Below are 26,389 nucleotides of genomic sequence, written 5' to 3'. Positions count from 1 at the left end.
TGAAAATTAGTCAAATTGACTTTCGAAAAACGCAACATGACAAATAAAAGTGGACAGAGGGAGTAGTTTTTTTGCTATGAAGGTTGTAGCTGTATATTTCTACTCGTTTGTATATTTCTCTTGCGAATATACAAATATGATAAATATATATAAATTTGATTTAGCCCCTAAAGATTCCGCCAACAGCTCGTTTGTTACTCTTGAGTCCATGACTTTAAAAAAATTAATTAATGGGTATGTTTTTTTTAAAAAATAAATTTAATTTGTTAGATATGTTCTAAAGTCTATTGAAAGATTATTTATTCATAAAATGCATTAGTTGTTGATAATTTTTATATCAAACATCCATTGAAAGAGCTTCAACAATGATAGTGGTGAAAAATGTATAGTTATATAGATAAATAAGAAGAAAGAAAGAGAAAGAAAAAAGAAAATCAGAAAAAAATGGAAATTAAGAAAAAAATAGGCAACTCACTCTCTCAAAGAGAGTGAAATACACTCTCTATGCGAACTCAACACTTAAGGGATTATTTATTCCATTTTAAAATAGTTCAAGGGGTAATAGGATTCCCGCGAAGGATAAATGTGTAGTTGAAAATTCGGTAATAGGTTTATATATATATAAACCTAGGTATTTAATCTATGTTAAGAAAAGGCAGATTTTTAATGGCAAAAAAATCACAAACAATTTGCAAGATTCGAACTCAGGACATCGACCTCTAAAGTTCAGCCTCTAACCAACACACCAAAATCATTTTGTTTGTTTGGGTGCACATTTAGATATATTATCTTTTTAGAATATATATATATATATATATATAAAAGTTGCCGGGTGCATGTGGATCCGCCCTGTTTGCTTTAGTCAAATTCAATAGTAGTATTAGCTAGTAGAATAATCACCAAAATAACAACACTAGTTCTAATAAATACATGAGAAAAATTGATACTTTGTGAGCAATTAAATCTTTGAGGAATCGATAAATTCGATTGTGAAAGCAATCACTTATTACTTGCGATCACATACACTTATTGTGTGTTGAAAGGACGGACATGTGACAACGTGATAAGTAGAAAACATCCTGATATCCGACTAAAAGGATTTGGGGAAGAACGGTGATTTGGCTAACAAAGAATTTCGATGTCATAGCCAAAAGATAAAAGAACACACTATTAAAAACTGTGAATATTGACCTCCAATGCAAATCTATAATTTCGACCGCCGGAGGTCGATAGTGTTAAAATATATATATTTTTTAATTTTGTATTTTGGCAAAAAAAAAAGAATGCAGAAAATCAAATATCGACCTCCAAAGGTCGAAAATATTCCCGATAAAAATAAATATACGAAAAATGGACTTCTTGTAGTTGGTATTTGATTAATAAATAAAATAAATAATAATATTTAATTTTATCTCAATTAAATATATATAAAAAGAAAATATTTATAATAAATTTCAATTACACCGTCCTCCGGAATATGATTATGTATATGTATAAAATAAAAGGTAAAAAAAAAATTATAATACCGACATTCGGATGTCGGTAATATCAATTTTTACATAATTAAATTTATTTTCATTAAAATATTCATTTGAGGTCGGCATATTTATTTTTATTTAATTACTATTATTCAAATCGACCTCCAATGGTTGATACTGGATTAGAAAATTAAGAATGCAATTTAATTTCCGTGCAATTAAAAATACACTGAACATAAAAAATAATATTTTTGATTTTTAAATAACTCATCCTTTGTAAGATGACTATGTAAAATAAAAAATAAAACAATATAAAATACTGACCTCCAGAGATGAGATCGGTATTACTAAATCTAATGTGATTAATGTTATTTTTATTAAATTCTTATGTAGTATCGATGACATATAATATCTATAAAAAAAAAACAGATAAAAAATATGTGAAAAGATTTGAGTGGCAGTTGCAGTAGATACATTAAGAACTCCTTAACACTATGATTAGCAATGTATTAGTTAAATCTGTTTGAGAATCTTTTCGTCAGAAAAATAAAATTTACAGATATATTTGGAATAATTGAAGATTGTGACAATTTTGACTTTGATTGGCAAATTGGTGAGTGATCATCAATATTAGGCACCACTTCTGTGAAGAACTGATGTATATTTGTCCCATGAACATTCACAATTATACTTGCATTTTGGTTCATATGCATCTACTGTCACAGGTAATTTCGCCCTGTTTTGTTTAATTGAAACTTTAAGCTGTTGATTCGGTATAATGTATCTTGTCTTTCCATAATCCGCTAGTTTAATTGAATAAACTGAATATTTGGTGTTCGATAAAATGTCTGAACCACTGTGAAACTGGTAACTATAAGAACCATAATGAAGATTATTGTGCTTCATAATTAATTATGCATCAATTCCAAATTACTCGAGGTAGACCGAAGAAGTAGTGGGGAGAGGTGGTTAGACAGGACACAACGTAATTGTAGACATGACCTTATGTAAGAAGGCACGGAGGACGCAAATTAGGGTATCATGCTAGTAGGTAGGAGTAGTGCAGTGTCTTGGTGCCCTTGCTAGTAGTCTTAGTGCTATGCATGTAGTTTCTTGTTCTTTGATTTTGTTGATATTTGTTGTTTCGTGTAGTTCGTTTGTAATATTTATTTGGTTATAGTATTGTTCTGGTACTATCTGTTGTTCTGTTCCTACCTATTGTATCTTGTACTTCCATTACGTCTTTCTTTAGTCTGTTTTTGTTTTGAGCTGAGGGCCTATCAGAAACACTCTACCGTCCCCAAACCTCACTCTTGGGAATATATTGGGTATGTAGCTGTTTGCTCGATTCAAGTTCATAGTGTGTGTCTAGGTGTACATGTTTGAATGAATTAATGATCATCATAATCAAACTATTTTGAACAATAAAAGATAATAATAAATGACTTCAAAAGAGACACTAATTTGCTTTGGATCAATCCTGTGCTACCTGTAACTATATACAGATTACAAATGTGCAGATATGAAGCAGCTTAAGAATCAAAACTTTTTGTGATATATGACTAATAAAGGTGAAGAAGAGGATGGTGTAGGAGGAAAAGAATTGGGGGATGATGACATATGACAAGTGCATTTAGGATCATGCATTGCTTCCTTTCTCTGAAAATCAAGTTTACTACAGAAGACACAATAACGCCCTAGAGATGCATCTTTTCCCCCCTCATCGTCATCTTCGGTGTCATCTGGGGTCTCATCTTCATAGTGTTCCACAGCCACAACCTTCCCAGGGTCAAATCTGGTGTAACTGAACCCGTATCTTGGAAACATCAGTTTAAGCATTCTCTCCAAATGTTTGTCAAAGTATTTGTTCCCTTGCTTGTAAAACAACAGAGGTGCAATGGAGATTGCTGCCCCTACTCCATATCCCACACCCGTAAATATGAACTGCCAATCATAAGAGTCATCTTGAAAACTTGGTGCTGGTTTCAACTCTGGAGCATCGCTTTTGCAGGTGACAGTAAGAGGGAGCCCGCATAGGTCTCTGTTTCCTTCATAGGAATCTGCTGAGAATGTTTGAAATTGATTACTCAATGGGATACTGCCAAACAAATTGTTGAATGATAAATTCAAAGCTGCTAAGAATGTGAGATTTGAAAGCTCTGAGGGGATCTCCCCGGACAGGTGGTTTGTTGACAGGTCTAGTGATTCAAGCATTTGTAGCTTCCCAATTGATTTTGGAATTGGTCCCTCGAGGGCATTGTGTGACAGGTTCAAAACATAAAGTGAGCTAAGATCCCCAACCGTTTCTGGTATCATTCCTTGAAATCTATTTGAAGAGAAATCAATAGATGTGAAGACCCTGAGAATCTTCACAAGCTCCAGCTCCATGCCTTTGATGGTTAATGTCACTGTGTCCTGATAGTACAAGTTACTTAGTTGGAGGAACTTATACTGGATGTGATTGCGTCCTGTCTCCACGTAATCATTTGCTACCATCATTCCTCTCCAATTTGAAAAGCATTCTGCATTCAACATACCAGTAAAATAGTTGGAAGCTATATCTATGATCTGGAGATTCTTCCAACTATTTCTGGTTTTATTACACGTAAGATTTCCATTGAATTTATTGGAGCGCAAGACTAGGACCTTCAGGCTGGTTGAGTTCCTCAACATGCATGGGAAACGATCAAAAAGACGGTTATTTCCAACATTCAGGACCTCCAACAACGTGCAGTTGACGAGCGATTTTGGTAGCTTCCCTTCAAAGGTATTCCTACTGAGGTCTAAAGTTTTTAGAGCACAACCAATTGGAAATGAATCTGGAATAACACCATGGAGTCTATTGTTCCCTAGATTCAGCACTCCAAGAGTTGTACTATATTCCAGTAGACATTGTGGTATTGTTCCACTCAAGGCATTGTTAGAGAAATCAAGAACTTGAAGGTAGCTGACATTGCAAATGGATTCAGGAATTATTCCAGTGATGCTATTGTTTGCTACCGATAAAAAGGAGGCAAGAGCAAGAGAATATCCAATATCTAGTGGGATGGAATTGTTTAAATTATTGCTCGAATAGTCCACATAAATAGCAGAGGAAGGTGGAATTGGTAAGTCACCTTTTAAACGGTTGGAATGCAAGTCAAGGACAACAAGATTGCTGGAAGCATTGTAAGGCTGTTCCATGTACTCCAGCTGATTGAAGGAAAGATTCAGGTGAGCCAGATTTCCACTGCCAATTCCCCAAATCCAATTTGGTATTGCTCCCCTTATTTGGTTGTCTGAAAGGTCTAAGTGGATCAGCCTTGACTGGTTCTTGAGATTAGGGAACTTTTGCAGCCTACAAGAAGCTAGTTTCAATATGTTCAACTGGGGAAATGTGAAAGAGGCTGAATTTCTGCTACTTGCATCAACAGTCAAGTTATTGTAAGAAAGCTCCAATCTTGAAAGGTTGCTCAGCCTCCCAATGAGGTCGAGGGGCACGATCCCCCTAAAGGAGTTGGAAGAAAGTGAGAGGACCTTAAGCCTCCCAATTTCAAATGCGGACTTGGGAATCGATCCATTCAGGTGGTTGTTTCTCAAATCAACCGTATCCAACGGAGAGGAAGATGCATTGCGGAATTCGTCGACTTGGCCAACAAATTGATTGTTGTTAAGAAAAAGCTGCTGCAAGGAGGGGAGCTCAAATATATATGCAGGAAGGGTCCCGTTGAGTGAATTGTCCCCTAAATTTATGTAGACAAGCTCTGAGAGTCCTTCAAAATGAGCTCTAGACAAGAGACCAGTTAGACCATTACGTGAAAGGTCTAAGTGGGTGAGTTTCTTGGACCGTTGGAAATGTGGTATAGAACCAGTGAAATTGTTGAAGGAGAGATCTAAATAAGCAAGATTGGTAAGGTTTGCCATTGTGGAAGGTATTGGTCCACTGAAATTGCAGTTGGAGAGCTCAAACCTGGATAGGTTTTGAAGGTCCGAAATGGTGTCTGGTAATGAACCAGAAAAGTTGGTGTAGCTTAGTATTATCCTCCTCAGAGATCCATTTGGAAGAAAAATCGGAATACTACCAAGAAGCAACTCGTTATTTGACAAGTCCAAACTCTCTAAAACTGGTACCTGAAAGATTCTTTCAGGAAATGTTCCTTGCAAATTACAAGAGGCGAGGTTCAAGGTAGTCAAGTTCGAGAAATTGGCAAAATATTCAGGAACTGTTGTAGAGAGATTGTTCTGGTCAAGATGGATGATAGATAGAAAATGAAGATTAGAAAGTGATTCATCAACAGGGCCTGAAATCCGACAAGTACGCAAGCTCAAGACGGTCAAGTTAGGCAAATATGAAGATAAAGATTGACACCACTCAGTCCTCTGAGCTGAAAGATCAACCCCATCAAGGTAAAGCTCTCTAAGCTCTGTTGAGTTCTCAATGAAATCACTCAAATTGGGATTCTCAAGTTTTAGTGGCTGGTCAGAGTCAGGGAAAAGAGTTGAGAGATCAAGAGTAACTAGCCTTGTTAATCTTGATAACATCATAGGAATTTGGCCAACAAAACCAGCATTAGATAAATTCAGGTACTTCAAGTTGGTGAGGTTGCCTATACCAACTGGTATGCTAACATTGAACTTGTTGTAAGCCAAATTTAGCCTCTCAAGATACTGAAGACTGAATAGAGCACTTGCATTCTCTATTCCACTAGAAATTTTCTCATCATCCAGTTCCAAGGCAATCACATGACCAGAGAGGTCACATGTAACCCCATTCCAATTGCAACATTCAGTTGTGTTCTGGTTCCATCTTGCCAATTTATTTGACAAAGTAGAATCATATTGGAAGCTTCCCTTCAACTGCAGCAACAAGGACTTTTGATCATCAAGACATTGAGAGGAAACCAAGAAAATCTCATTACCTAATAAAATTTGCAAAAAGGGTATCAAGAAGATCCATAGAAAGTGTAAAAATCTCATTTCTCAAGTCTTGGAGGAATTATAATCCATCAAACTTGTTGTTTTTTCCACTTTGTGATTGAAGTGAAGGGACAAGGTAGAAAAGAAGATGAAAATGAGGGGAAGAAATGGTCAAAAGAAAAATAGGACAAGTGCTTGGTTGTTTAATTATGTATTTGCAGATTGTATTGCTTCTTTCTACGCGTTTTTATGTCGGGCCTATTTGTTTATTGGTTGGGTGACTTTGAATATACTTTAGTATATACAGAAAATACTAATCAAAACCTTGACCTTTTTTGCATTTGTTTGAATTTATATTTTATGATTTAGGAGTTTCTATTCTAAGAGTGGGTTTGGCTATTTACCATTGGATTCTCTCACATGCAAGATTTTGACCACAATTATTTTATTTCACTTTACTTAGCCGAAAGTCAATCGGAAACAATCTCTACTTTATAACGATAGGGGTAAAATCTGCATACACATCACCCTCCCAAGATTTTCAATGGCGCAGTTAAAAATTTCACTAAGAAGTGTCAAAATATTACAAAGAAAGAGACGTGTAGTTTTTTTTAGGGGAGTCAATATATAGTGTTTATACATAAAAGTGAAATTTTAACCTAGCAAAGCAACGTAATTTTTCGATGATGATTGACATCTCTAGAAAAGATGGATCTGTCAATATCAGACTTCACTTGTGGAATTACATTGAGTATATTATTATTGTTGAAGATGTTGTAGGATTTCTCTTTTTATTTTATTATCTTGTTAGTCAATAGTTGAAATTTCCATGTCTATTTTTTTTCCTATGGCGTTGTGTCTGAGGCAATTTGCATATATTTTCTTCGTTTGGACTTTTAACTATAAATAACTGAAAAAAAATTACTCTTTTTATTTTGATTAAGATTTGAATCTTAAAATTTTATGATTTTTATTCATTTACCACTAGAACTACGTTAATTTTGCACATCAAAATATAAATAACTGGAAAAAAAAATTACTCTTTTTATTTTGATTAAGATTTGAATCTTAAAATTTTATGATTTTTGTTCATTTACCACTAGAACTACGTAATCCATGTCTAAATCTGTTAGTCTACGCAGCCCCTTTTTTTTTTTTTTAATATAAAAAATATCATTTTTAGTCCTCTTAGTCTATTTCACTTGTAATCATATCAACCACCGAATTGGGAATAAACTAGGATAGGCTAACAAATATGTCCAATAACATTAATGAACTTCCATTTTTTCCTTTTTTTTAAACTAAAGAAAAAAAAGAGGGGGGGGGGGGGGGGGGGTAAGAGTGTGTTTTGCATGTTGCTAAAAGGTTGTTAATTTTTAGAAGTATTTTCTTGAAATAGCTTTTAGAAAAATGCTTTTGAAAAAAAATAAAATTGTCTTTGGCTAGTTCATTTGATAAACATATTATGTTTGACTACTCTTTTTTTAAAATCGTTTTTGAGAGTCAAATTACAAAAAAGATAAATATCAATGTACTTTTAATATTAAAATTATTTTAAAAGAGATCTATTATAAATGTTTTAATTAAAGTTTTATTTTTATTAAATTAAAATGTACATATTCAAATTTTTAATCAATATTATGTATTGATAAATAACAAAAATTAAATATTAATATGATGATTATATAATTTAAATAATGAAGCAAAATAAATTTAAAAATCATTCCATAAATTAAATCACTACATACGGAAAATAAATTACAAAAATAAATAAATTAAAAGATATATTGGTAAATATGTATATATGACAGAGATATTTTGGTCTTGAAAATAATATTTTTTTTTTCTACTTTTTTTTTAAAAAAAAGCAGAAACTTTTAGCATTTTCTCAGCAATAGAAAAAATATTTCTACTTCCATTTAAAATCAGTTTTCTGATTAGCCAAACATTTTAATTTTCTAAAAAAATACTTTTTTCAAAATAAATATTTTTAACACCCCAACAATAATACCAAACAGATTCTAAGTAACAAAAACAAGAATTGTGTTGAATTTGCATACTATGAACAGATGTGACTTGTGCCATTTTTATTTTTTTTAGAACATAGTAGCAGTTGTAATCATTCACCATATTTATTTATTTTTGTCTTTTTTCCTATTTTGATTAATAAATTAATATTAATAATATTAAAAATGTACCTATTGTAATTGTAAGCATATATAAATTAATAATAAATTAAAGAAGAGGTATGGACAGGAGTGATTTGAAGTCATTGAAATAATTATTACAATATTTGTTTGTAGAAAGTGTGTGTATATATATATATATATATATATATTAAAAATAGAAACTAAAAGTCAATAGCAGTCCATTTTCAAAAATAGGGAAATTACATGTGCAAATCCATTTGTCTAGAGGAAGCAATTGCCAGACAGCCAACCATCTTCCTTAGAAAATTGTGGCCGACCCTACCGACTAAAAAATGTTACGTTGACACGAAATTTAAAAAAAATAAACTAAAAAACTAAAAAATTAAATATAAAATACGTCATAATATTAGTTACATAGTTGTTTGGTGTAAGGTATAAGATATAATAATTTCAGGAATAAAATGCAGGACTATTTTATCCTTTGTTTGGTTGGATGTATTAAACAATCTTGGATAATTTATATCACATATACAAGAAAACTTCTTCCGAATCCAAAACTAATAATCTCTGGATAACTATTTCCTAGCCAAATAATAGAGTATCAAAAAGGATGAAATAAGAAATTTTAAAAATATATCCTCTTTTTAAAATGAATGTACATATAAAGAGTATCACATAAATAATTTACGAAATAATTTCGGAGAAGGAAAAAGATGAAAATTCTAGAGAAAAATAATATGGCAAGTTGTTTTGCTATTCAGAATGGGAAAATGGTAATTAATTTTGAAGGTGTGATAAAATTGAATAAGTAAACTTATTATAAGAATAAATAATAAGTTTGATTGGATTGTAACGAACTTGAATAATTTAATTAAATAAATATTTTATAATTGATTATATAGACTAATTGTGTTCTACCAAACATGTTCCAATTATGCTTTAGCCGATAAAATTGAATTTAATAGGTGAGATAGAGAGTTGGTTGTTATGATTTTAAGTAATATTCTTAATTTAGTTTTTCTACATCATTTTAATTAGTTTAAACCATTAATGTACTTGTAGATTTTTAAAGTGAAAAAAACTTTTTTCTTACCAAATTAACAGAAGATTAGAACAAAATTCATTAAACCGAAAATAACATTACATAATTTGAATGATTTCCTATTTATTATAGTAGAATTATCTCATATAATTAATTGGCGCAAACAAACTAAAAATGTAAAGCAAAATAATAACAATAAAAAGTACTCCAGCTGATTCAAAATATGTGTCGCTTTTACGAATAAATTTTGATTCGAAGTGGGTGTGTGATAAGAGATTCCAAATACTTTTTATTTAGTTAAAGAAAATATAGTTATGTTTGAATTTTATTTTATTTTTACAAAGGAGAAAAAGTAGCACTTTATTTAGAATTTATGACGATAGAGTTAGAAAACAAGCCCTTTTTCAAATTTAGAATCCAATTTTAAGTTGGATTAAAAAAAAATTATAATCAAACCCTAATTTTGAAGTAAAATGAAAAATTATTCGAGAAAAAGTGAATAATTTTCTTGATCGAACTAAAAGTCTTGGCTTATTAGGAAATCAAGAAGCAGCCATTTACTATTTTTTTTTTCAGATGTACACTTGGTCCAATAAGCAATCCAAAAAATATAAGAAGATATAAAGAATAATTGAAGTGATATAAAAAGTAAATTAGTAAAACAATTTTTATAGTTAATGATATAAAAATATTTGTCTTAGTGTAAACTTATTCTGGATTGAAAAAATTATTAATTTACCGGCTATGAATCACTTTGAAAGGTATTAGGTTTAGGTTTTTGACTTGATTTCAATATATTTTTCTAAAGATTTTAAAGTTTTAAATTTTTAATTTGAATGGTAAATACTTTTCACTTTAAGATTGTGAGTTCGAATCACTAAGAAAAAAAAGTTCCTACTATAATTTTTCTTTTTAAAAAAAATTGGCAAATTCTACTCATTTATGTTAAATGTATCTTTTTGTAGTTGCTTCACATTGACTTCTAAAAAATAGAATAGATATGGCCGTTGGCGTAGAGTAAAATGGAATATCTCACCGGCGCTCTAAGGCCTCATTTGTTTTCATTAAGATTAAGACGTCTGAATCTAAATGCACATAAGTTTGAACAATCTGAATGCACATAGGTCTGAATACTGAATCATTAAGATTGTTTGTTTTCAATATCTGAATGCGCACAATTTTTTTAAAAATTAGAAATTAAACATTATATCAATAAAAGTTATAATCCAAACCCAAGATAACTTCTTCCAAAAAATTGTTTCAAGAATAAGATTATAACCCAACCCAGAAAAAAAACTTATTTATTTTCTCAAACAATTTTTTCTCAAGAAACAATGATAACTTCTTTCAAAGAAGTTTTGACCACAAACGAATTGTGACAAGAAGAGTTCTTCATAAATATCAATTCAATAATGTATATATTAAAAATATTAGACAAATTTGTGTAAAAGATTATGAAAACTTACTTATTCAAAAGAAAAAAATGATATTTGATTGGAAAAGGAGAGGAAGAAACTTGAAACTTGCTCAGAAGAGAAGCAAGGAAAAAAATAATTTGTTTAAGAAAGAACGCTTATTATTTTACTAGAGTCTGAATGGTATTAAGACTTTGTTATGGATTTGATTCATTCAGACTCATTAAGAGCCATTTAGAGGTTTTATTAAAAAAAGAAACAAATGGACTTAATGGGATCAAATGAAGGATTAAGATTCAGACCTTCATTAAAGTGCAAATTGAGGCAAATATTAATTGGAACAAGTAATACGTGTTGGGATTAATAAAATGGCCTTCTACCCTAATTTTAAAGGGGGGGGGGGGGGGAGTCAGGATATCATGCAAAAATTAATAATTATAAATCTTGACGATGATAAATCACACAATAAAAAAATAATAAAAAAGATTAATATGAGTTTGGTCTATTGAATACTAATATAAAAATATTCTAAAATTATTGAGGAATAAATATTTTCCTAAATAAAAATCTTTAAACGATCACATTGCTGATGTTATAGGATTATTGTATTGAAATAACAGATATTTATAGAAGTCCGAGACTTCTTCTTTAATAAAAAGGATAGATTGGAAAAGCTATTTCCTTCAAGATTTTTTAAAAAAAATAAAAATAAAATACAATTGTATTGGAATTCAATTAGGAAATTCTGGGCAAATCCTAACAAAACTTCATTTGGCCTGAATTTTCTGATAAAATCATCTTGATTCTCATTTTTTTCACGTAATATTCATCACTAGTTCTTGTCATAGTTAAAAATAAGATTTAAAATATTTATGATTAAAAATAATTATTTTGTTTTTACTTCTAAAGATGTCACAACAGAAATGCGTTAGAGATATTGTTGAAGCTTCTTCTCCACATTTAGTATGTAGACAAAAAATTATATTATCGTTAAATTGATTGTAACTTGATTTGAATCTGCTTTGAACCTGTCTTCAACATCGATATATGAACCATTGGTCATAAAGGAAGAAGAAGGCAAGACTATAATGTATTGTTTGACCACAAATATATTTGAGAAAAACTTGAAAAAAATTTGAGAACTGGTGTTTGGCCATATAACTTGTCATAAATTAGTTGTTTTCTATTTCTATCCTGCCTTTACCATGACTAGCTACCTTGTAAAAAAGATTCCCCAACTGATAATTTTTTTGTTGTACTTGGTGGGATCAAAATTAATTGAGCATCATGTGGAAGTCCATAATTACAAATTTTGATGACGATAAATCATATACAAAGAAAAACCATAAAAAAGATTTTATGATATGAATTTGGTTACTTAGCCTACGTATCATGATAATTACTAATATAAAAAATTCTAAAGATAATGGTAGAATAAATTTCCTCCTAAATAAATTTCTTTAATTTAAACGACTATATTATGGATGTTGTTGTGCTATGGTATGAAAATAAACAATCTTATTTATAGAAGTCTAAAAATTTTCATGGAAGGGTTTTTTTTCCATTAGAAATCCATTGGGAACTAAAATACAATAATGATATAATCCAAATAAATTAGACAATTTAGCGCAAAATCCTATTAATATGAAGCTAGAAGTCAAGATATTGTTATAGAAAAAAATAGCTTCTGACCATAGACCATAAATGAGGTAATTCATTTTCCCCATATTGATAAAAATATCTCTCTCGACGCTTGAAAGAGATCATTTAGTGATGAGATGTTAATAGAACAAAGACCTCGCCTAAGAAATGACAGTTTGTTGATAATCAAATACACAAAATTATGTTATAGTTTTGTAGAAATATCATACTAAACACAACATTAATCAAGAGTAGAAAAAGAAGAAACGTGAAATGATAAGGACACGGAATTCATATGAAAGTTTGAGTCCCAAGCATTGAAAAATGAATCAAATAGAAGAAATTGAAGCAATTTTTAAAGGTCCCCCCTATAAGTCCAGTTGAAGTTGAAGTTGATGTTTTGTCCCCACCCTCCGGCCCCCCCTCTTTTTTCTTTTTTTCTTATGCATGTGAATCTCAATAATATAGGTGAAATTCAATATTGTCCTTTTTCCTAATTCTAAGTAAGGGGTTGTTGTATATGTTGACACCCAATTTTGATCCTTCATGATATAAATTAATCATCGAGCTTCTTAAATTTCAAACGATTTAAAATAATTAGTTTTATAAAAAATTTTAAAAAATAAAAAATAATATAGTTTGCAAGTTATTTTAAATAGTTTGTCATCTTTATATTTTTTAAATAATATATGTGTTCTATATAATTATATATAATTAATATATTTTATGAATATTCAAAAATCATCTCAAAAAGATTTTTACTTTAATTAAGTATTAGTTTGATTAGTTTAATTTATATTTATATTTTTTTGAGTAAATTTGTTTACAAGTAAATTAATTGTTTTATTTCGTCAAGATTAAGAAACTCATTAATTAGTTTATATTAACTCATTTTGTTTAAATTTTAGCAGAATCCACTAATTAAATTTTATTTGGCTATAATTGAAATCCATTTGGCTATTATTTAATAACAATTTTTAGTCAAGTGCTTACCCCATCTTTTAAGAACAATTTTGGGCCACTTCCTAAAGGCCCAATTCAAATTCGAACAAATGGCACAGCATGTAATCTCTTTTTATTTATTGGCAATATTTAGCCCTTTTTTATTTTTATAACAAAAAAAGCTTTTTTTAAAATTGAAATTGGCATATTTTAGCCCACGTTATTCTATGAGAAGTTATTTGAGTTTATTGGGTAGTGGGTCAGTTTTTCCTTTTTTTTTTCTCCTCTTTTCCACGTTAATTTTAGTTAGCTTTTAGTGATATTGTAAATATTTAACCATTATTCTTCCATTCACTTATACAATAGTTGATGTTACTTTTTAGAATTCATTCCGTAAAAATATACTATGTGTCTATTTTTTCTTCATCTTTGTATTTTGTTCTCAACTCTTTTCATTGTTTTTAAGATTTAAAGATTCGGGTTTATATATTTTGGTGAAAATTTAAGAGATAGTAATTGTTTGTGGGTAGCAATTGTCATGGTTAAGAAAACAATTCCTAAAAGTACTCCTAAAAAAGGAGATTCTGATTCTGATTTTGTGGATTCTCCACCCAAAACTTCAAATTTTAGCCATGCAAGTACTTCCAGGTATCCGATTCGTAGTAAGGATAATTCTAAAGGTAAACAACGTGAATCGATCGGTGTTGTTGATAAAAAGATCAAGAAAAGAGTTATTTCAGTTGAGGTTGCTAGAAGGAGAAGGATTATAGATAGTGAAGATGAGGAAGATGATGATGACAGATCTGAGGAAGCAAAAGTTTTGGTTTGTAATCGTAAGGAGTCTGTCCAAAAAACTGTAAGAAAAAAGAAAAATGCTAAAATTGGTAAGGCTCGAAGAGGAGAAGTTGTTGAAAGTGTGGTTGATAATCGTGTCTTGAAGGTATTTTTTGTGTTCATTAGTATTAATTGCTTTCAATTATTTTATGAAGTTAAGCTTTGATTTTTTTTGACTTTGTTCTTATGTTTTTTTTTAATATTTTAGTAATATGATAGATTATAGTGTGAGCAATTTTTTTGTTAGTCCAATAGTTTAATACTGTCAACTTTTTTTTTTAAGTGAGCAATTTTTTTGTTAGTCCAATAGTTAATATTATTTTGTAATAAATTTTATCATGTATACATATGTTAAGTGATATGTAGTAAGCATTGTCTTTTGTTTTATTTTAATCATTTGTATGATTTTTGATGTATATGCTTTGTAGATTGATTTATGTATATTGTACATATAATTTTTTATTATATTTAAGATCTGTTATTGTTTATGCAGGAGTGGGATTACTATGTGCAAATATCTTGGTATCTCAGCATAGGATTCTGTGGGATCACCTCTAACCATTTTCAATGCTTTTAACTTTGTTCGATGTGCTTTTCAGTATGTCAAATCAAGTCCAAATTGTTTATTCATATCAGTAATTATGTCTCTTGCATTGTATACAACTTTGGATCATGATATTTGTACTGTATTGCTATTCCAAGTATAGTTGAGGTAGCAACTCGTTGCGACATTAGTCTATCCTTTGCAGGACAAGTGTGTTTAGCAATGAATCGTCTCACTTTGAATATTTTTGACTTGTGCAATGCTGAGCATTTTAATTTTCAAGTGCAATCCTCATTTATACACTGAAGGAAAAATCTGAAATATATACAAAGTTTTATTGAATGAATACACGGATATGTATACATGAATGTGCATTCACGTGATAAAAACCCAGTCATGATAAAAGATAATTCGATACTCAGTTTAATTTTTTGAGTGAATGAATACATGAATATGTATACAATAATGCATTGTATACATTTCTATTCAATCACGTGATAAAAATCAATCTTTTGATAATATTAATTTCAGTCAACTTGTAAAATTTATAAGTAATTGGATTCATAAAGTATACCATTTTTGAAAAGGTATACATTGTAGTAGATATCATAGATTCATATTCTACTTATACTAATTGAATAATACCTTGATGAACTTGATCTGTTCACTTTAAATTGAAACTTCATTTGAATTGCATAATTTTCAATGACAGACTTCAAAATCTTCTTATCCTTATATAGTTGACCTTCTGAGGGTACGTTAGCAGCATCACTTTCAATAATATTGCATTGTTGAAAATATGTAATCTGCCGAGCAGCCATGTCATTATATTCAGTCACACTCAAATTGTCTGCGTTGGTGTTACTATGTGGTATGATTTGGGTATCGACCTCCTGATATTCTTCTCCAATAATTGAAAGTGTATGATGAATATCTATAGCTTTCCAAGTTATGCACAATGGATAGTCTTTGAAGTTTCCTGAACCTTTTTTCAATTCGATGTATACTTGTAATCCCATAGTGTTTCGTATCCACATAGGCATAGAATTTTCATCAATTTTATAATGAAATTCAAACGAATTCAAGGAAGTATCGACATTTAGATGGCTTGAAATCAAGAGAGTGAATCCGTTGAAATCAATGTTTGTTGTAATAACCACCCCATCCATGGAATAATTTACAAAATTATTTGTGCTATCCCATTCTCCGCTATGATGAATCAACACTATCAAAGACGCCATTTATTTGTTGATATTTGTAGTAGAACCTCGTTAATTTTTTATTTTTTTGTATTGGACATGCAGTTTATGAATTTATGAAGTTATGGACGCTGAATCGCTTATTATCTCTGGGAGTTATGTGGTTTCCCACGTTCCATCTTTAATGCCAGTTGAGTGTGGCGGCTAGTTTCTCCAAAAAAAAAAAAAAAAAACCCTATTAGTTGCAGTATGTTAATAATGGGCTATTTTGTGCTCCTTATCTTTTGGTCTATTAAATGCATTTTAATTATGGGCTATATATTGCTAATTTTCAATAATAGTTGTATATATATGTCATTTACTCTCCTCAATTCCCATAAGCCCAATAAAATCAACCCATCAACAACAATTCCACACAACAACCCCAGCCCACCAACAAAATCCAGAAACCCAATTCTCCACAACAATTCCCAACATACATACAACATCAATACACGTACAACATACCAACGCGATCCGACCCCATTGCCTCAGCCTCTTCCCTACGCGACTAGACCCAGCAACACCAGTGAGCAAATCACGCTGCAAACCCAGAAAATCCGCGAAGAAATTCAGTCGTCACATCCCTTTTTCCCCTTTTTCAGAAGAAATCTCCATCCCTTCCATTATTGCCAAAGAGCAAAGAAAATTTAAATTTCAAATTCGAATTCATTCCAAATCATCAATCAATTTCCCTCCAAAATTGATCTCAATTCTGTATAAATAGTCTCTTATTCACTGTGTTTAAATGGAGGAGGATTAAGAGAAGTTTGGAGGGGAGAAGTTGGGGACAAGAGATTTTTACATTCTAAAAAATAGAATTTTTTTTTAATGGAGAGGAGAGAAAAACACAGCCTGAAAGAGAAAAAAAAGAGTTTGAGTCTATTCTATTCGAATTTGAAGTTGTTTTATTTTCTGGAGCTCATCGAAATCGGCTCATGGTCAAGCTTGTCGTCCCAGAACGCTGCTCCGAAGAAGGTAAAAAATCCTTTCTCGATCTTCGTTCATCTCTGTTAATAGTGTTTTTCGCCTTATGGTTCAAATTTTGTGTATTACTTGGTATTTTTCTAATCCCCGTGTGAAGTTTTAGTTTAGTTTGTCATGTGACTTTATCTGTTCATATGTAGTTATGTAGGATAAGAATCTTAATCATCTCATGACGATTCCATAACTTAGAACCCTCTGTTTATGGTTATACCTAGTGTTGACATCCAATTTTGACCCTCCCCGATAGGAATTAGATTTTAAGCTTCTTTGATTTCCAATAACTTGCAATAATTAGCTTTAGGAGGTTCAAATATTTTTTCTAGTCACTTTTAAGGATTTTAATTACTTTCCACAATATTTTAAACATTTCAAATAATAAATATGTGTATTTTTTATATATATAATTAATATATCTTATAAACAAAAATCACCTCAAGATTTTACTTTTTTTTAGATAAGTACGTTATTAATTTAGTTTAAAATCATAATTGTTATTTCGAATATTAGTTCGTATTTTAAAGCAATTACTTTGTAATCAAGTTGATTATTTTATATTGTTAGAATTAAGAAGCTCATTAATTAATTTCTACTAACTCGTCTTTCATTTAGTTTTTAGCCGAATCACCGATTAAACTCATTTGGCTAGATTTTTAATTCCGATTGGCCACGATGAAATTTCATACGGTCATTTTATTAATCGCAATCTTAGTGATTCTTCAACTAAATTGTAAGACCAAAATTTTGGGCCAGCTTCTATTTAACTCCTCCAGCCCATTCTCAATTCCAGCAGCAACCCACTCCAATTCCCTGCCCACAATTGTTTTATTAGGAAAATACATTTTGATTGGTTTAAGAGTCGCCACTTAATTTTTAAAGAAAAAATCAAGAAAACTATTTTTTTCAAAAGACTAAAACAGTAAATCTATTGAAAACTATTAAGGGTGTTCGAGGTTCCTATTAATATTTTAGGAAGGTTTTTAAAGCACCTAGAATATCCGCTAATGTGGTTATCCGACAACTAATTTATTTGGCTAAAATAATTTTAACTTAGCTTGACTTGCAAAATTGAACTATTTTGTTAGTTAGGACCATTTCAGGAGAAAAAGGAAAAAATATTAAGATATTATCCAAGTGGAGTATTTCGCAAAAATATTTCTTAGGGCCTCGTTGAAGATGATTGATTTAGTTAAGTTATAAAATCAGAACGGGTATCTTTGGGGATTTGAATTTTAAAACCTTAAGATTTAACAGCAAATATTGACAAGTAAAATGAACACAATAAAGTAAAGAGGGAAAGAGAGTTGGGCCCAAATCTGGTTTTCCTGTCCGCCTGGGCCAGTATTTGGGCCCATTTTCGTTTTGGGCCTTTGGCCCATTTAAGTAATTTGTACCTGTCCTATTCTAGCATAATATAGGACCTATTTTCTTTTGGGGCCTAAAGGCCCAATATTCCTCCACCTGTCCTAAATTCTAATAAGATAGTAATAAATGAAATGACGAGGGCTTAGGCCCAAAATAACAAAATACAATCTCTTTTAAATAAAGAGTGGGCATTTAGCCCAATCTTTTCAATTCTCCTCGACATCAAATCCCTTCAACCCTGTTCATCGATTTTTATGACTGGCCGACTCGAAAAAAGAAAATTGGGCCCTCATGGCCCGATTCGAAGTGCGAAAAGGTGTAGGATTTGAATCCAACTCAGACTCCATACGAAATCACATGATACAGAAAAAGAGGAACAAATTAGCCAAATGAAAGAGACATGGAATAAATAATAAATTAATGAGATAAAATAAAACAATATAAAAGAGGCCACTACTCTAATCAACCAAAGCAAGGAAGACGTATATAGTCTAAAAAATGGAATAAAACCAATCGACTGCTCCAAACTTATCCAAGTGTTAAGGTCAATGGGGCATTAATTATATTACTTCAAACATGCAAATGAGTCATCAAAAGAAATAACAACAAGAGCGATGATACAAGTCTTAACCAAGTTAAGACCAAAATAGTAAACAAGTAATCATTGGATCAATTATATGAAAATGAGAAAGAAAAATAAAATAAAATAAAAATAGAAAGTTGGACCAGTAGCTATACTAATGAACATAGGGATCATATTCCATGTAATGGATGGGGAGGCAGTGATGAATTTTTTTTTTTAGAATGTTGAACATGCTATTTAACAATCTTCTTAACGAATTTAGCGACCAAATAAGGTAAGCAACACATACTAAACCGATATTCCTATGCGAACTCGCTTCTTTAGCAAATCCAAACATCAAAAGAGGTTAAGAGCATGTGTATGCCAATCCGCAAAGATGCTCGGAAAGAAAAGAAATAAACGACTTGGAAAGAAAACAAGAATTGCAACAAACTGTATCTTAAAGAAAAAATCAAAACCTTGCATTTCATAACTCAACTACAAATGGTGAGCACTTTCAAATTAAATTTAAACAAAATAGGACATAAACTCGATTTAAACAAAGCATGTTGGGCAGCAAGACAGTTCAAAAATTCAAAATGGGGGAGAAAATAGTGACTACATCAACAAAATATAGCTAAAAAAAAAAAAAAAAAGGACAAGCAACTTTCATACTAACTAGTTTAAAATTCCACCACCATTTTTTGAGAAGGAAAGCGCCATTAACAGTAGCCAAACAAGCACAAGGAAATAAACTTGGACATAAAAATCAAAGGCGAGCCAAACCATTAATCACCGCATTCCGAGCATAAATCACACACATAAACATACTCCACGCTTCAATTAACTAAAACACCAATTGGTGATGCGAAAATCTTTTATCAGACATTAGCAGTAACTCAAACAGAACTGAAGCATTCAAATGAATGAGAGGAGAGTCAATAGAAACCTTCAACTCTCACGCAAACATCAACCAAAATGAGCTAAGATCAAAGTGAAGCTTACCTTTTCGAGGGCAGCGAAATGGAGACCGAACGAGCCAAAGACGCAAACTTCCACCACCACAAGCTTGGACCTCGAAAAATTCCAATAAACAAGCAAAGCGAATAACAACAAAAAGGATAAGAAAATGGTCCTTCTTGCTATTTTTTATCTCTTATATATCTATCTTTTCCTATATGATTTTCACTCTATGTTTTTATATCGACAAAAAACTCTACCCTTTTCCAATTTTTCCCTTTTTCTTGACTCAAAACTGTTCGACCCTTTTTTCAATCTTTTCTCTCCCCTTCTTCAATAAAAAAAAGAGAGTATATATTGAATGGAATTAGGGCATAAAAGTGGGGATCAGGCGGGAGTTTTTAGGATGAGAACAAGGCCCATTAAATCAAAATTCAAAATCTTTTCACCAATTCGGTGAAGCACCTTTTTCTTGCGATTTTCGCCCATTCCGGAAGAGGAAAGGGAGACAGACGGCTGAGATGATTCGATTGTCCTTGGGGAGCGACGTGGATCGATCCCACAGCCCCAAGGACTGAATCGCTGCCTACTGTACGATATTCTGAGATCCTTGTCATTGGAGTGAAGAAGATGAACAGGGGTGGGGTCGGTGTAGCTGCTGTACGTTATATGTATTGCTGGGATTATTGTCATTTTATCACTGCTAACATTAGATGGGTCTTCCTTTTGTGAAGGGAAAATAATTTGGATCGGGTCGGGGGATTGGGGTGGAGTGGGCTGTGAATTAAAAGGGTGGGATTGGAAAAGGAGGGGTTGGCTGAAGGAATTGAAATGGAATTAGAATGGGAAAGGGGGTTTGAGCATTTGGATCATCTGAAGGAAACGGAAAAAGGCCCAACATTTTGGTCTTTAAAAATTCATCAAGATAGAATTGACTTTAAATTGGCCATACCAATTTAAATTAAAACCAACTGAAGATTAAAGATGTAGCAATAAGATCGGCTAGAGTTAGAAAAGTACGGATTAATATAATTAATTCATGAGCTCTTTAATTTTAACGAAATAAAATAATTAACTTAATTATAAACTAATTAACTTAACAATATAAATGACTAAATAACCAAATGTTTAAATAAAGCTAAAATCTTTTTTGAGACAATTTTCGAACATTCATAAAATATACTAACTAGACACATAACTATATAATAATTAACTTAATTATAAGCTAACTAATGAACTCAAAATTGTAAACTATTAAATAACTAAACAAACTAACCAAATATCTAATTAAACAAAATATTGTGAGACGACTTTTGAATATTTATAAAAAATGTACCAATTATATACGTAACACATATATTATTTTAAAAATTATAAATAAGTGATAAACTATTTAAAATGACTTGAAAATATTTATATATATATATATATATATTATTTTATTTTTTTATTTTTTTATTTTTTATTTTCTAAAACTAATTATTCGAAATCGTTTGAAATTAAAGAAGCTCGATGATTAATCTATATTGTGGAGGTCCAAAATTGGGTGTCAACAACAATCTCGACCCAATCCCAATGACCTGGCCCAAACCCTTGGTCAAGACAAGAGGATGCTCAGACGTGTGAATACAACAATAATTTCCAAACGCCAGAAGACGAAAAACAACCGACATCCACAATTCTACAGATGGTGTCTTCTCCGTCAACAGCAGCAGCCTGACGCGTGAGCATACATCGAGTAACGGTCTCAAACGGCGTCAATTGCGCGTGACCCGTACAGCTGTGCCTCGTCCCCTTCATACTCGAACAACTTTAGTCGCAGCAAGGCAGAGCCGCCTGCAAAATTGGTCCTGCCAGCAGCGTCCTCGGCTCTCTTGGATTGGCGCCACGTCGAGTACGAGGACGGGAGATCGATTCTAGCCATCCATTCCCCTTTCCTCTTCCGAAATAGGGAGAAAAATCCAGAAAAAAAATGTCGTCCCTGATCGGTGAAAAATTTTGAATTTTAAATTTGGAGGGGATCCATTCCTATTTGATTTTCCACCCTCCCCCCCCCCCCCCACAATCTACCCTAATAATCCCCTATATATATATTCTCTTCTTACTCTTGTTCCGGAAGATTTTTTTTTTTTTTTGGTTTTGGCTTCCATTGATGCAAAGAAATAGCTCAAAGGAAAATATATAAAAATACATATGAAATAGACACAAAATAGAGGGTCGAAATTAAGCGAGAGTCAGTCTTCTTAAACCATATAAATTTGGAGTCTAGATTTCGGGTTTCTTTCCAGCATTTTGCTCACCAAAGCTCATCGGCATTTGATTCAAAGTGGTGGAAGTTTCTTTGTGTTTAGTTCGTCTTCCCGGTTCGCTGCCCCAAAAAAGGTAATGTCTTCTCCTTTATCATATCCTCGTTGTCTCTTCTGCTATTTCAAAGTGGCATTTCGATGTTAGAAAACCTTTATGTTGTGGTTGTTTGCTGTTAGTTGACATTGTAGTGGATCACTAGTTTCGGATCTGCAGATTACATATTTTCTGGCCTTACTTTGTTATTATTATTGGTTGGTTTGTTCATGTTTGAAGTATGCAATTTTCTATAGCGTTGGTTGCTATCTCTCTAGTTGAATAAGAAAGCAAGATACGTATCTTTTCTATTTCATTTAGAGTTCGCTGTTGGTTATGAAGAAAATGGTTGGTTATGAAGAAAATGGTTGTTTATGCATATTACTTTTTTATGATAAGTTGAATGCTTGTTTATTATGGGCTGTTTTTGGGATTTTAGTTCTTCTTAACCTCATGTCGTCCCATTTTTGAGTTCGGTAATATCCATTCACGCCAGGAGAAGTATGCCTTGACCCGTTTGCTTTTCTTATTGATCACTATTATTAGAATATTTACTCTTTTAATACTTACTGTTGGGATTATAGTTAGGCATGCATGGTCTATTCAAAGTCGTTTAATCATTAGTTGGCCATGGCTTATTATTATTATTATTGTTATTATTATTGTTAGTTGGAAATCTTAGGATAAGGCACTAATTCATTTGCTCTTAGTGGTTTAAGGTTGTTGAAATATCATTTGTATTGATTTAAGTCCCTTTGTAATACACCTTGTCTTCTTACAATGTTTACATTGAAATGTGGTAGTACATAAATTCATTCTTATTTGGTATTTACTTATATTATACCATGATTCCTTACTTACAAGTTTTCATTTTTTTTTTATGTGACATCTGCCCGAGTTCACCATGAACTCCCATATGTTTTCTTGCATTTCGAGATAGGCCATAAAGGCCCCAATTCCTCCCTTCTCTCGAGTCAGCCCCCATGTTGAACAGTTGGTGTATAGATTGAAAGCAACAAATAGAGGCTGAAATTCGAATTTCCAAACTCCAAAAAGCCTGAAAAAGGGGTTGTATACACTGCTATACTTGATATATACAACGGTATACAAAAAATAAAATAAAAATAAAAATACAAGTGATACAAGTTAAATTCGGAGTTGCAGGCTGGAACACGCAAAAAATGCAGGTGTACAGGTTTAAATACAGATATACATGAACAAATGCAAGGATTCAGGCTCCAATTCATTCCGTATACATTGATATACACTCTGTGTATATGACTTTCTTAAGGTTAAAAAAAAATAGGCCCAAAGAAATTGTCAACAGGTCCAACAGTGGAAATGGGCCCAAGAGGTCAAAGGGAAGGTCCAGCAGAAAAATTTGGATTTAAATAGGCCCAAACCCATGATTGGGTATTTCTAGTATTAGGACAGGTTCACGAATTTGGGCCAAAAGTCCGAATTTGATTTTTCTTCTCCCTTATATTTATTTATATTTGTGTCGACTAACTCTTTTGTGTTTGGTTATTATTTAATTAAATTCCCCGAGAGAAATCATTTCCTCTTTTCTTATACTTAGTTTAAATATATAAATATTTTTTACTTACCACTTAGTTTTGCTTATACTCTTTAATTTGACTTGAACTTTACAAGTTATTTCCCTTTAGAATGACCCCCTTTTATTTATTTCCCCTTAAATCATTAATTAAAAAAGCAATAAATAAACAAATAAATAAAAAAGGAATTTCTTTTTACTTAGTTAATATTTCCTAAAACTAGTCAAAGTCATTTTAGTCAAATCGTCGGTCAACCGCAAGTTAGCGGACATTTCGAGGGCCTAACACCTTCTCGGAATGTATATTGAACTTTGAACCCTTTTATGTTTCAATTGATTTTATCTGTTTAAATCGTTTTGAAAACCTTAGGTTTTTTCTTGATTTTTACTAAAAAATTAAGTGGCGACTCTGTTCTTTTGGAAATTCGATTTCTCTTAAACCATAAGTTTAATTGACTTTTCGAAAACTAAGTCATTTTTATTTTATTTATATTTTCGAGTAAAACACCTAGTATTCAGATTCTTGCTTAAAACAAATTTCTAGTCTAATATTCTATGCTTGTTAATGTAGTTCAATTTACATACGTTACTTTTTTGTTTAATTCTAGTTACTATATTTCTTATGAAGAAGATGCAATTTCTTGGAATGATCAATCCTGCCTTAAGGGTCTGGTGATAGTCTTATAATCATGTATGTAGCTATGCATTTTAAAAGATGATCTGTGATGTTGGTTGCATTTTTAATTTATTCATTTATCTATTTATTGTTATTATTATTTTGGAGAAGAATCATGTGTTAAAGTCCTCACCCTCCCTTCTAAGACTATTAAAATGGATCCATATGTGGAGTTATGTATCTTCTCTGCAATGTTTATGTGATTATAATTAATTTTCTCAATGTAGTTAGTTATTAACGAAAGTGAGTATATTGCTCTTTGGTCTTGCTTCTTTTAGGAGCCTTCTTTGATGTGAATCCATTGGAGCATTGCATTACTTTCTTCCGTTGCTTTGTACAGTAGAGTATCGTGCTATTTTCGATTAAATCTAACTTGTGATTACAACATATCAACTTAGGCTGTTGGTTAGTTTCTCCGTTTGTATTGATTAAATCGTGAAATAGCTTTGGTTTGAGTTCATTCACTAGTAACAAATAAAATAGTTTAAGCTTACGTGATTAGTATATCTTACTCATTTTAGTTGGTTACATTTTAACTTGAAATATTTGCATAAATCTGGGTAATATTGTTATCTTTGTAAAAGCTCCTTAGTTGATTGGATTTGTTATTTTATATTATAGCAATGAATAATTATCAAATTTTATAGTTAAGTTGATATGAATTGTGAAGCCTTTGACTGATCCATTATTCTCTTCCTTGGCATGAACCCGTCTTTCCTCCCTTCGCATTTTGAGAGTGCCATAAAGGCTGAAAATCCTTTTATCGAGTCAGCCAACCTTGAGAAATCAAAGAACAAGTCTTCGGAGTTGACGTACAGGTCCTGGAAAGCAGAAAAATGAGCTGTATACATCTATATACACCGATATACAATTGATGTGTACAAAAAGGGGAATTGGGTTAAACCCCAAAAGTAGCTACGAATTTGGCCCAAGAAAGGCCCAAATTCAATTTCACTCCCTTACTCTTAAATTATTTAATTGTGATTATTTATTGTTCGCTGTTTATTAACTTTAACTTTAGAATTGTTAATTAACTTAATCGAATTCCCCAAAGATGAGCTATTTCTTTGTGTTGTTTTGTTTTAACAAATTTCATTTTATCAACTCTTGTATTTTTTTTTACATATTTAAATATGTTTGTAGTCAAAACTTTCACTTGTCTTTATTTAATTTAAAAGATGCTCTCTTTTATTAATTCAATTGGTTTAAGTTATTATCTTTGATATAATACAAATAAATTCTAATAAATTTAATTTTGTTAAAACCTTAATCACTTGCATTTTAATTCAAATGTCTCATTTTATGTCCTCTAAAAAATAAAATAAAATAAAATGTGTCATTTATTTAACTATTTTCTCAAAGTTAGTCAAATATTTTAAATTATTATTTTTTATGTTAAATTATTTTCCCAAAAAAAATAGTCAAATATTTAATCTTAGTCGTAGGATAACTGCATGTTAGCGGGCGTTTCAAATGCCTTAAAAACGTTCTTGAAGCATAAATAAGAACCTTTTACCATTTTTTCTAAAATTTTAAAGACTTAATCTGTTAGAGTCTTTTCAAATTAAGTTTTCTTAATTTCTTTAAAAAATTAAGTGGCGACTCTTTCTAAGTATTTTTCTCAAATTATTTTATACTTAGAACATTTCAAAAAGTGATTTTTCTAAAAATAGTAAAATTACGACGTAACAGAAATAAAGATGTTTGATCTGCAACAATACCTTGCAATTACAAAAATACTAATTAGTGCAAAACTAGAAAGCAATA

At 31.2% G+C, this 26,389-nt stretch overlaps 1 protein-coding gene across 1 annotated transcript; it reads right to left on the bottom strand.

Moving 5' to 3' along the window:
• Positions 1-2,913: 2,913 nt before the first annotated feature.
• Positions 2,914-6,631, bottom strand: LOC125817055 (receptor-like protein 7). Its single transcript, XM_049496641.1, has one exon. The coding sequence runs from the start codon at positions 6,432-6,434 to the stop codon at positions 3,018-3,020; it is 3,417 nt and encodes a 1,138-aa protein (XP_049352598.1). The 5' UTR covers positions 6,435-6,631; the 3' UTR covers positions 2,914-3,017.
• Between the last annotated feature and the right edge of the window lie 19,758 nt (positions 6,632-26,389).

The sequence above is a fragment of the Solanum verrucosum genome, unplaced genomic scaffold, assembly GCF_900185275.1.
Source record: "Solanum verrucosum unplaced genomic scaffold, falcon-dt-bn FXZP01000094.1, whole genome shotgun sequence".
Taxonomy (NCBI): domain Eukaryota; kingdom Viridiplantae; phylum Streptophyta; class Magnoliopsida; order Solanales; family Solanaceae; genus Solanum; species Solanum verrucosum.
Note: the sequence above shows the minus strand (reverse complement) of the source record. Positions and strands in the feature narration are given on the sequence as shown.

Excerpts from the sequence above, each read along its gene's own strand:
- LOC125817055 (XM_049496641.1), bottom strand. The coding sequence starts at position 6,434 with ATGAGATTTTTACACTTTCTATGGATCTTCTTGATACCCTTTTTGCAA.